This window comes from Molothrus ater, chromosome 1 (assembly GCF_012460135.2).
Source record: "Molothrus ater isolate BHLD 08-10-18 breed brown headed cowbird chromosome 1, BPBGC_Mater_1.1, whole genome shotgun sequence".
Classification (NCBI taxonomy): Eukaryota; Metazoa; Chordata; class Aves; order Passeriformes; family Icteridae; genus Molothrus; species Molothrus ater.
Window position 1 is genome coordinate 31,939,945 of NC_050478.2, and position 13,254 is coordinate 31,953,198.

Sequence of the window (13,254 nt, forward strand, 5' to 3'; positions counted from 1 at the left end):
ATCAGTATATATTTAAGCATCTTATCACAGCTTGCCTCATTGGAGAATGAGATTGTCCTATATTGCCTAGATTTTGAATGCTTTCTATTAGAAAGTACATTTGTGTGGGCTTTTTTAGACGGGGATTAAAATTGCCTCTATTAGCATGAAATGTTTCTCCTAATAGCTGGTAATGTTTTAGAATATAACTACTTAGCTGTTTAAATATGATTTTTTTAGAGGCAGCAATGAGCCAGGAAAAAAGAAACAGCATATCTGCCATATTGAAGGTTGTGGAAAAGTTTATGGCAAGACATCTCATCTTCGGGCACATCTGCGCTGGCACACCGGTGAAAGACCATTTGTGTGCAACTGGATCTTTTGTGGCAAGCGGTTCACAAGGAGTGATGAGTTACAAAGGCATAGAAGAACCCACACAGGTTGGTCATCCCTCTCTGCAGCCATAGTAAAGCAAGTCTGATTTGTAGTGGCCATAGTTAAACAATGGTATCAAGGTTCTCACTTACTAAGTTAGCTGAAAATTACCCGTAAATGTGAAAAAAGTAACTTTAAAATAAGGAAGTGGTAGATTCCAGTTTTCATTAATTTAGGCTGACTGTGAAATCATATAAATATAAAGGGATCTATTCCAACTGTTCTTTTGTATATAGGCTAGAAAGAGATGACCATTTCATCATAGATAGCTCATGTACATTAGCTAGTGCCTGGTCTAAATGTAACAAATTTAGGTCAGGCACATAGATTTGGCCATGGACCAGGGTTATTGTTTCCTCACTTGGATTAGCTCAGTCCTTAAGAAATGTATTAGCCTAGTCCATACACTAGATTTTGTCTTCTTGGGAAATTTCCTAGTTTCAAGTGGGAACTGATTAAACAAAATCTCTTAACAGTTCAGAATGGAAGAGCTGGTGTTTTAAAAGCTGAAAAATTTTATCAGCCTTCATGTTTTTATCCCCAGGAGAGTGTCTCCTCCTCCCTGTCCCTTCTCCCTTAACTTAGAGCACCTGATGTCTAAGCACTAATTACGTTTGAACAGTAACAGGACCTTTTGGTAAATTGAATTTGTCTCTCTTGGTGTAGATTTCATACATCTTTGTGGAACATTGGAATTCGTGTTTCTGAATTTGTTTCCCACTGGTGTAATCTAAATTTAAAAAGCCTTCTTAAAAAGTTGTTCTTTGAGTGCTTTTACCTCCCTTGCTCTGGTAGGTTTATGGAAGTTTATGAAAATTCTCTGGTGTCCTGAAATGCAAACTTCTCATCAGATGATCACAGCATAGCAAATACTTGTTGAGAACATTTCAGTAGTGGGGAGTAGGTGGCCAAAAGCCTGTGACTGAACAGAACACACCTAGAAATGAGACAGATGGAAAAGGTGTCCTTATAAAGACACTTTGAGTGTTGAATAGAATAGGGTGAGATTCAGATGATAAGCAGTGTTCAGTGCTCTCTTTCAGTAACATGTTGGTTTTCTTTTTCTTTTTAAAAAGGTGAAAAGAGATTTGAATGCCCAGAATGTTCTAAAAGGTTTATGCGAAGTGACCATCTCTCGAAACATGTCAAAACTCATCAAAACAAGAAGGGTGGTGGAACAGCCCTTGCTATTGTTACCTCAGGAGAACTGGACTCTTCAGTTACTGAGGTTCTTGGTTCTCCAAGAATTGTCACTGTTGCTGCCATTTCTCAAGATTCAAACCCAGCAACCCCTAATGTTTCAACAAACATGGAAGAATTCTGAAAGGATCATTTATATGGACACCTAGTGCTGCACTTAAGTTTACATACCTTTCAGGATATGGAAGTGGGCTGGTAAAGTGGATTACAGAGCAGGAAATCTTTTTTTCAGTCATGACTTCTGTAAGTGTTCCAGATTGGAGGGTCAGCAAGGGAAGTGTACACCGGTGCAACAAGACAAAAATTTCAAAAATACAAACAGCGCAAATTGATGACTGGATAAACAGATAGAGGAATAATATTTCCATACTGTACTTTTTTAGTTATATATCTGTATATTCTGTAATGATTTTAAGTGAACTTTACCCCCCTATTTTACCACTGTATGTTAATGTGTTTATAAAATCTGATAGTATCAATGTAAAACTGGGTGGACCTTGACTAGGATTAATACCATTTGATGAAGGCACTTTGTTTTTAACATAAATTTGTAGAATTTTAATGAGAGCATCCTTTTCCCGCCGCAAAACAGAACACAGGATGAACAGTGGATATATTTTTGGGTTTTGCTCAGTCCATACAACACATTGGTTAATTTTGGCCATCTTTTCTCAAATTTTGGAATTACTCAAATAGCAGCTGAATGCATGCTGCAAAGTGATTCTGAGGTGGGCCTCAGATTAATTTTGACTACTACATTATAGTAGTGTGTATAAATGACAATCAGTGAGTTCTAATTCCTCTCTTCATGTGGAGAGCTAGGCTATGTAGAATTAGTGTAAACAGTAGGAAAGATAAAACCATAGAAAGATATTAACATACGATTTACAAAAGTAATGGTACCTTTATGTAGAACAAAAAAAAATTGTGTCAATTTTTGGTAATTAGTTTCATTTTATATTTCCCTGCCCATGTGCCCATGACCAGGAGGTTGGACCTACATGATCTTTAACGTCCGTTCCAACCCAAACCATTCTGTGATTCTATGATTCTGTATTTTAAAACATCTGTGGCCCATTTCTAACTCATAGATAACTTGAATCTTAAAAACTCGAGCTTAGGTGTTTGATTGTTTTAATTTTGTTAGAATTCATGGAAATCAATCCGACAACTGAGTGTTGTCCAGTATCTCCTCTCTGTAAATACTAGTTTATTATGTTGTGGTTAATGTGCTGAGTTCTTTGTGCTTTGACTTAATAGCCAAAGAAAAAAAATAATTATCACATTTTAATAAGGAAAGAAGTAAGTAAACATTTTCTCTTTCCCTTCAAATATTACCACCACTTTTCAAGGATAGTATGTAGGCTGGTAATAAATATCTGTTACCTATGAAGTCTTATATTGATCCTCCAACCAAAAAACAAACTGGGAAAAGAGAAATATTATCATCTTTTTGGGACATGACTTTTGGTTTCAAAGTTTTGGTTAAATTTTCAGATATGACAGTGAATATAGAGGAAATATTAAAAAGTAAAAGAAAAAACAACAACAAAAATTGCATTTTCTATGTGAGAGTTAGTAGTAGGTACAAGGAGGAAAGATGGCCAAATATTTCATACTCAGGATTTTTAATTACTTCCCCTAGGCATAAATACAACCTTTTACATCTACAGTCACTTGTTAATAAATTCTCATGACCAGTTTTTAAGAAGATTTATACACCAAAATATTTTAATGTAACTGAAGGAAGTACAGTGCAAGAAGAATAAGATGTTTTTCTTTCCCCAACAAATTATGAAAGGAAGAATGTATGTGGTAGCTGTTGGTTTGTAAGACGTAACAGGTACCCTGTGCATTCCCTAAAGATCATATACTTCTCATCTGAACAATTTATCAATCTTGTGGTGTTTTCTGTATTTTTGAAGCAAAAGAAATGCCATTGTTTACACTGTGTACACTTTAGGCCAGCCCTTTGTAGCAAAATACTAAGCTGAGGGTATTTTATACTTTCAGTTTACATAAAAAGCTTTGAGATTAAAGAAAAACAATTTTACACTGTGGTTATAAATTTCAAGTTTCTTAAAGCTTTTTTAGACTTGTAACAGAGTCTTTAAATTTTAGTTGGGTTTTGTACATTATTTTGTATATTTTATTTAAAGTACTCTTAACTGATGTATCTGGATTTAAAACATCAGAAGCAATTAGGTGTTACATTTAATACAGATGAACATTAGGTAGTATTAACTGTTAATTTTATTATAAAGGAAATGAAACGTCAAAGATCTATTTTATCATTATGCTTCACAATCAGTGCTCTACATTACTTTATGCAAAGAAGAACTTTCCTAATGTTAATATCATATTTCCTAAAAGTTAACAGTTTTGTAAACTGAAGTTACAAGCATTCTGCACAACCATTTCATATGTAATTTTTTCATGCATACTTATGTATGCAGATAGGAAACTGAAGTAATTTTTAATCTGCAATGAATCCCTGTTATAGATGTATCCAAATCTAAATCTGGTTGGCTTCATAGCATCTCAAGTACATTAACTTGTGTTAGCAGGTGCACATTTTACCGCTGGAATTAGAAACATTCTGCCAGTCTGTTCTGCATACCATTCTGAATCCACTTTTCTGTCTTAAAAGGATCGTAAATTTCAATGTCCTTTATTTGACTCAGTGGGATATAGCTGTTGTAAGTAATAGGGCACAGATGTGCAGTAGTATCTTGTTTAATGGCATTTCACTGTTCATTCCCTTTGCCACCATTAAAAATTTTGCTTTATTGTAATTATCAGTGCAAAGTGTATTTACCATGGTAGAACTCCAGTGTTAGAATAGTTTTTTTCTTACAATATACTTTCTTTGGTTAGGTTTGTGTATGTGTTGCCGATTACATTAGCAATTGGTGTTAAGTCATTATTTATCACATTCTTTCACGAGAGCAGTAATAAAAGTGTGTAATCTAGGAGAAAAAGTTAATTTGTCAAAGTTAAGTAAGCATGATGTTTAGGTCCTATTTTTCAATTTTATAACTGTTTTATTGCAACAATATTTGTATTTAAGTCTTCATTTTAATGCCTTGTGGTGTTTTTTTATGCATGTCACTGAATTGTCATCCCGCAAGAATTGATGTGCAGCATAGGGTATTAAATCTACATAATGATTTTGAAACAGAAAAATAGTTGATGGTAAAAATGTAAATGTTTTGCAAAAATTCCTTATAAAAAAAAAGTTTTGTAGTAATATTTCACTTGTAAATTTTTCTAAAAAAAATGGAAAAGGAAAAAAATGAGAGTAATGTTTCCCCACATCTAGAATTTAGAAATTAATTCTGCCAGCAAAGCCTGTAAGGCATTAATCTGACACTTTTACAATGCTGATTTGTATAATTTTTTGGTGGGTTTGGAACTAAAATCATGTACAAGTTGTTGCCTGCAATAACATTTTGCAAGTAACCTATTAAAATTCCCTTGAGTTTAAAAGGTTTCTTCATTTAATTGCTTACAATATAAAGCAGCAATAAATAATGTTTGTATGATAATCTGTTCAAGAAGAACACTAGAAAACAAATGCTTCTCAATGGAGAAAGGTTGGCAGCAGCTTCTGGATTTGTGTAATTAAGACCTGTACTTGCTGGTCAGCGTTTCCCAACTGGCAGACTCCCAGCAGGGAATTAAACCAGCAGATTCTAGCTCAGCATGAATTCTGTGGGGTTTGTTCAGCTCTTGCGAATGGAAGCTACGGTTGTTCCTGAACACACCAAAGGAATAACCACAGGGAAAGTTTCCTAAGGTAAGGAATATGTGCATACACACACACACACACAGAGCTAAAATACAAATTTAGAAAATGGAAGATAATTCAGTTTGATAGAGATAAATAATCAAAGTGTCACTGTGTTGCATACAGGGGATGAATATAACAAATAGGTGGAAACCTGAAAGTACGGACTTCAACTCATAGAAAATATATTGAACTTTTCCTAGTGAAATGTCAACAGGCTCCTGCATTGTGTTATACTAAAATAACTTTCATGGTATGCCAAATTGCTAATGATAATGTTATACTAATTTTTTTTTTTAATGCAAAAAATTTTAATGTACTTTACTGTACTTTTGCAGTAAATAAGTAATGCTGTTTCACAAAGGAAGAAATACATAGAGAATCATGGGATCATTTAGGTTGGAAAAGACCTTTAACATCACTGAGCTCAAATGAAAAGCTAACACTGCAAATCCCACCACTAAAACATGTCCCTGACCACCACATATACACAAAAGAGGGCCACTTCCTTCCATTTTCCAAAAGATGAATTTATAATTTGAGACTTCTAACCTTGTACTGCAAAACAGAATAATCTTTCCTGAGATATAAAATATATTATCTTTATTATATGTTTGATTAAATACCTGTTAAAGTCTCAGTAGCTTCCATTTGAATGTCAAACTTCTGAAGTCAATTTATGTTGTAATTCAAAGTAAATGGACATCTGACCAACTAATATGTCTTTATTGACCAATTTTTTAGTATTGTGGCAGTGGTATGTTTTGAAGCAAATTCTACATTACTGGTGAGAGTAGTCCTCTGCTTACACCATTTCAAATATACAGTATCAGAAAATAACAAACTCTTACATAAGGACATAAAGATGAATGTGCATGTTACATTTTACCCTTTTAGTCCTTCAAATGTGATCGTTCTACTCTGGGAATCATGAGGTGTGACACCAAACTGAGTATTTCTGTCCACAACTGTAAATTCCCTACCATTGCTAAAATTATCTAAAGTTGCATTTTATATTTTTTCTATTAGCTTCATTTTCTGTACAGCTAGGTAGCAAATATCAGGATTAATTCATATTGAACTTCCTAATGCCTTCTGTGTCCCTGCTTCCCATTCCTTTTCCTTTCCCCAAAGCTTCTTGCATCATTCCTGATATCCTGAGATTTGACAATGAAAATGGAAGTGCTGTGGGGACCTAGAGCTAGCATGTGCTATCTTTGCTTGCTAGAATACCTTCCATGGAGAGAGGCAGCGAGATACCTTTTCTAGAACAGCCTCACTAAAAATGACCAGAAGCTATCACAAGCAGGTGGATTGGTGCTGTGCCCAACTACTGTTGATATAGTGATGGGCATTGTTCTATTCAGTTTAGTATGGTTTGTTGGATGGTTTCCATAGCAAGTACCCAAAATTGCCAACTTCTAAATTTCCAGGTCAAGGAACATAGGCATTTCTTTGACTTACATGAGCAGCAGTGTGCAATATAAGATTCATAATATACAAATTCAAACTTCTATCTAAAATTTCTACTTCTGTGTATGGAAAATGCCTAGCCTTGAGCATTTAATAATTTCTTACAACAATATTTTAGCACAACCTTTAAAAATAAAAGAATGTTTCAACATTTATAATTTGTCCTGGGAAGGAGAAACTGTTCTTAACTGAAGCGTATTGGAGACCATAAATATTCAGAGATTTCTTTTTCAGGTACATAATTTACACCATTTCTGGAATTTTTCACTTTCTCTCTTGCATCTGTTCCCTCATGCATCTGTACTGTATCCTAGCCTAGGCTGCCATTAAGACCTCTCTCATTGCCTTTTCAAATGCTATAGCTTTTTATTTGAATAACCTTTTGCTTCTTGCTAAATACATTGCAGAAACATATAGACAGACAAAAGAAGTACTCTTTCCTAAATATTTATATTGGCAAAATCCTTTGGAAAGTATTTCAGTTGAATGAGATCTCTGTTCTATCCCCACATATTATGGAAGTTTAGTCCAAGCTACAGTTTAAAATAAAAGTTTGCAGGGCAGGGAACGTTTATCAAAAAATGTTTGGGCTGCTGATCTAAAATTCTGTTAAGCATTTATTTTTATGTTGTTTTTAGTTGAATGCATAGGTTTGTGTCACTTGTATGTATTTTAAAGGAAAGTCTTGGACTAAATTCAAGGAAGAACCCAATCTTAAAGCTGTCTGACCTTTTGGTGTTGACACATTTGTCAAAGTTCTGAAAGATTCTTAAAACTACTGAAGCAAGTAGCAAGAGAAGCATTCTCTGCATAGACCTAGACACATCCAGATTTTTTTTTAAAGTAAGTGAATTAACAAGGTATTGATTTACTTTCACAGCTCAGTTTCCTAACTTAAACTGATGCTGATATGTGTGTCTGCTAAGTGGACATGTACATCTTTCAGGACTTGAAGGTTCTTGAGTTTGTACATCAACAAGTATATAAAACACTATCCACTTGCTATATCATTTTTGTCAGTTCTACTTCAGTCTTGCAGATATAGATTCTCTGTTTACAGTTTTAAAAATCTAAGGGATTAATATGCAAAATTAAACAGGTAAGTGGAAACAGCCAAGAAAGTGAAAGCCAAACCAAGTGAGCTAATTTTTTCCAGTCACACATTTTACTTTTGTACTGTTGCAATTTTTGCTTAGGCATGCCAGTTTTTTCATCATTTTATGTAATTTCTAGCTGGACACTTCCATAACTAGATGTGGAAGAAGTGTTTACTTAAAGGAGAAAAAGAGGTAGCTAAACAGGATGCTGGTTGGTTTACCTTTTGCCCCTAAAGTTCCATTTTTATTGACAGCAGTCACTTAAGCTTACTGCCGCTCATAAAGGGAAAAGAAGTCAAGATCATTGAAGCAGGCAAGAATTACCTGAGAGTGGGCTGAGAAGGGTCATAAAATACTTAAGTAGGGAAAAAAAAAAGAGTACATTACAAAATAGGAGACTGAAGTACTAAAAGAAACCTGAATGGAGTCTAAAATGATAGTACACGAACATGAAAAGCAGTAGTTACCATTAGTAGTTACCATATGGAGCCATAGAAGAAGGTGGAGAATAGGTAGGATATTCCCTTTGCAAATATACATTTTTTTTATGCTTTTGACTTTTGGCACAACACTGGCCTTGCACATGGTGCTGGCAGCTTCTTTCTATCTTGAGCAGAAGTCACAGTGTACTCAGTAGAGTCACTATTGAAAGGTCTTTGAAAGTGGAAATTCTTGATAGTGTTTATTTTTCTAACTGCTGGACTTGCAGACAGAGTAGAATATGGTTACAAGTAGATTCCCCTGGGAGCCGTGCATGGACACAGTAAATGTCAATCATCCTGGATGTCACCATCTGTTTACATTAAGAGAAGCAATCAATTTTTACAGAATGTCATAAACCAGAGAGATATTTCTATGTACACAGAAAAAATTCAATTTCCCTCAGCTTTTTTTTTCTCTTCCTCTTTTATAACAGCATGAAACTACACAGAAATAAAGTTGGTAGCCTTGATGGAATAAAAATACTCTGGTTTAAGTGGCAAGAGTTTAAGATGTGAAATAATCATACATTTAAGCTCCTGCTCTTAAATATGAGTGGAACTGGTTTCACTGGCATCCAATGTTAAGTTACTGAAAACATTCAAGTGGTGTAATTCAAAAGTATTGTAGTAAATGTGACTTTTGCATTAAACACAATCCACACTTCTACATTCGCCTATCTAAGTTTCACTTTTTTTGAAATAAGTGCCTGAAGACTTTTTCTGAAACTAAGATTGAAACCTTTGGGTAGTCTTCTATTTTTACACTTGTAGATTTCAAAATTAGTTTGGCATTGAAAATCACCTTGCTACTTATTATTCCTATTTAGCCAGCAATAATTAGTGATTGCACCCTTGTTCCTCCTTTAGTTGTAACTGTTCAATAGCCTCTATGTTCTGCTTGTTTTAGCACAGTAGTCTGTTACCACACTGTTAGAATAAAATTTCTCACTCTTAAGAACTCTAGTCTATATTAGATTGTTATCTAATTAATTGTGGTATCTGACATGTTAATATGCATGTGAAGAGTAGAGTTAGAGAACAATGGAGTATGTAACAAGCCAATACGTAAAGAGGCATTACCCACAAAAATGCTAAATTTAATCCTGTCTCTATTTGATCTCTTCCATTCTTTCAAGTTCTGCTTGTGCCCTGCAGGAAAAAAAAACAAAAACAAAAACAAAAACAAACAAAAAAAAAACCAAAAAGAAATCATCGTCTGTGGTCTTGAGGAGATATCTAGCAAACACACAGGAACACATGCAGTGAAAATAAGCTGACTGAGACAAATATTTATTGCAACAAACCCCTTCCAGTTGGACAGCAATGATACATGGAGGAAAATCAAAAGTGAAAGTTATCGTGGAAGATAATAACAGATTTCAAACAGGTTCAGAAAAAGAATTTAGAGATTATCTTTTGTCATATTGAAGAAATAAAAATACATGTACCACAATAATCTCTGTGTACCCCTTCATTTGAATGACTTGACAGAATGTACCACGTGATCCCTCAGCTGAACTAAACAAAGCTTTCCATGAAAATTCTACAAGCAGTTTTTTAATAAGGATCAGAAAATTACTTTTTGAAGGTGCCAACCTTTTTAATTTCAGAGAACAAAAGCATCTATTATACTACTTCGCTGAGATCTTAGAGATCAATATCTTTTTCACTTAGATCTAGTCAACTGTCATCTTATATCCCTCAAAATGTATTATTATGATCTCAAGTTACTGTTGAATTTGTCCGTTAACAATCTGTTAATTGTCCATCTGACTGGCCAACTAAGAAATTCAAATATCTACTCTATATATTGGGTTGAATATATGTATTCATTGTGCTACAGCTGCAGTAGCTGGCTAGAAAATTTGCACCAAAGCTTTTACCCATGCTCTTGCTGAAGTGCACTCCTAGAAGATTTTCTGCTGAATATTTGAGATAAGATTTAAAGAAACAAAAGGATTATCAGAAAAGAATAAGGCAAGTAAATCTTGAGGACAAATTATGAGGACAGTCACTGAGGTTACAGAAGTCAGAAAGAGACTTTGGGTCAACTTTAAGGATTTTTCATCCTTTTTTAATTATAGATATTTTAAGTTTTCTTTAAAGCATGTTTTCTTTTATTTCACCACAGGAAATAGGGAAATTACATGCCTTCAGTAGGTAGGTAGGTTGATAGGTAGATAGAGAGAGAGAGAGAGAGAGAGAGAGAGCGAGAGATACATACATACATTCATAAATACATACATACATTATTTTTTTTCATCAGTGCCCATTTAAGTTTGTAGACTCCTCTGGCTGTGACCCAAGAGGCAGGTTCGTCTGGAGAAGCCTGGAAAAACCCCTGCACTTACACCAAGACAGGTGTTTTCTCTGCCACTCTGTGATTCCAGAAAAGAGATGTAGATCAAGCTTAGCTGTGAGGAGCTATATCACACAGATCAATGTCTCCAAAGAGCAAGAGAAGTAAAAAAAAAAAGTTTCTGTTTCCTTGAGAAAGGTGAAAAGTGCTCTGAAAGTTGGTTACATGCTGAATGTTGACCAAGTGAAGCATGAAAAGCAAATGGATGGCACTGGTGAGAAAGCCAAGCTCCAAGCCCTAGCAACACTGCTGAATTCTGGCTGACCCCTGCAGAGGGGAAAGTAATCGCCTTCTCATAGAACATAAGAACAAAGGTGCTCATAGAAAAGAAACCAGGGGAAGAAATGTAATGTCCTGTGTGCTGCAAAATAAGGAGAGTAAAATTCACCAAACAGCACTACAGTTTTCTGCACAAAGGAAGCAAGCCATCTCCAGAGGTCTGTGGGGCAGCAGCTTCGCACAAGGTGGGTTGCTGGGCATTGCCTCACCATTAGTGCTCAGCTCCTGAGAGAGCTCCCATGCAGCAGCACAGGGCTCTGTGCACTCAGAGGTACTGGTCTCTAAGGTACATTGGTAGTAGACTCAACTCACAATTCCATTCTAGATATTTTCTTGAAAATAATGCCATGATCACAGAGGTCTCTAGATGCCCACGCCAAGAGCAGGCACATATTTTAAAAGGGCGCTTTTGCATTAGTCATTCAACTTTTTCTGGGATGAGTGGCTGTCTACAGAGATGCTCTACAGCTTGGCAGACCACCATGAGCTAGTAGAGACATGAGCAGCCTCTAAGTGCCAAACTGAAAAAACCTCAGAGGGAAATCTGTCACACACCAAGTGAAGCTGACTTTCTTTGCAGCTGGCGTAATGGGTGTTTTTCTCAAACATCCACAGATATTTTGCTTTCACTGGGTTGAAAACATGTATTATGAAAATATCTGTGTTTTGTTTGTGCTTAGTCAGATACAGTTAGGCAGCTTTAGCAGCTGTGAAGGCAAACACTAGTGACCTGGAGGATTTTTTTCTGCAAAAAGCAAGCTGAGGAGCAGTTTTAAATCCCGGTAGGAAATGTTTGTTGCACATGAGCGTAACTTCAGAAAGCAGCTGTCCTCCCACCGCCGTGGAAGAGGCAGTTGCTGCTCTCATGGCCTGAAGTTTAACTAAGAGCTGCCCGAATAAAACCGCTGTCGGCGCATTGCTTCCTCCTGAGCCCCTTGTCCTTGTGTCCCCGCAGCAGCAGGAGCAGGATCCAGTGGGACCTGTCCCAATGGTTGTTCTGGAGTGGGAGCCGGTCATTTGTGGTCTGGTTTGTGTCTAACAACTCCCACCGGACGCGCTGTCCTGTCGTCCTCAGGGCGCGCCGGGGAGCAGGTACGAGCAGGCAACAAACAGTTAATTTTTGGCACTTTTCTACACATTTGCGGAGAGAGAGATGCTGAGACGGGGATTCGTATTTCACACGTTCCCGGCGGCGCGGGGGAGGATGCACCAGTGCTGCTCCGTAGGGACCCGGCGCTGCGAACGGTCCCGAATTCCCTGAAACCCGGCCGCGCTGCCGTGCCCTGCGCCCCGGCCCCTCCCGCACGGGCTCCGTCCAGGCGGAGACACCGGGCCGCCTCCGCTCCGCTCCGCCGGCCGAGCGAGCAGCGCCGTGCCCCGGCTGCGGCGGCGGGAAGGGCCCGGGAAGCCACCGCCAGGGAGACGGGAACGCGGTGAGCGGAGAGACGGGACGGGGCGGCGAGGGGTGTGTGCGTGGGGCAATAAATGCTCGAGCCGGCGGCAGCGGAGCCGCGTCCCGGGCCCCAGCCTGGCTCCCGAGGCGGCCCCGGAAGCGGCAGGTGAGCGGGGCCGGCCCCGAGCCCCCTGTCCCGGCCGGGCCTCCTTTCCCCGGCCGAGCCCCCTTTTCCCGGCCGATCCCCCTTTTCCCGGCCGAGCCCCCTTTTCCCGGCCGAGCTCCCTTTTCCCAGTCGAGCTCCCTTTCCCTGGCCGAGCCTCCTTCTCCCGGCCGAGCTCCCTTTCCCCAGCCGAGCCCCCTTTCCCTGCCCGATCCCCCTTTTCCCGGCCGATCCCCCTTTCCCCAGCCGAGTCCCCTTTCCCTGTCCGAGCTCTCTTTTCCCAGCCGAGCCCCCTTTCCCTGGCCGAGCTCCCTTTTCCCTGGCCGAGCTCTCTTTTCCCAGCCGAGCCCCCTTTCCCTGGCCGAGCTCCCTTTTCCCGGCCGAGCCCCCTTTCCCCAGCCGAGCCCTCTGTCCCTGCGCCGCGGTCCCGCGGGAGGCAGCGGCCGGGCAGCGCCGGCGGCCGCCGCGGGTGCCTCCTGCCGGCCCATCGGGGCTTTTCGCAGGGAATTTCAGGGTGTTCTTCCCCGCTCTCCTGGGGTGGGTAGTGGGGAAATGCAGCGGGTTTGTGCTTCTTCTTTTCAGTTCCGAAGGGTTTGTTATTTTG

At 38.6% G+C, this 13,254-nt stretch overlaps 1 protein-coding gene across 1 annotated transcript in view; it reads left to right on the forward strand.

The window, feature by feature from the left end:
- The window catches only part of SP4 (Sp4 transcription factor), a 29,380-nt gene extending 23,258 nt beyond the window's left edge, over positions 1–6,122 (forward strand). The window contains exons 5-6 of the mRNA XM_036404416.1: positions 220–419; positions 1,491–6,122. Coding sequence (XP_036260309.1) covers positions 220–419; positions 1,491–1,738 — 448 coding nt within the window. The 3' untranslated portion in view covers positions 1,739–6,122. The remainder of the gene's footprint in view (positions 1–219; positions 420–1,490) is intronic.
- The last annotated feature ends 7,132 nt before the right edge of the window (positions 6,123–13,254 follow it).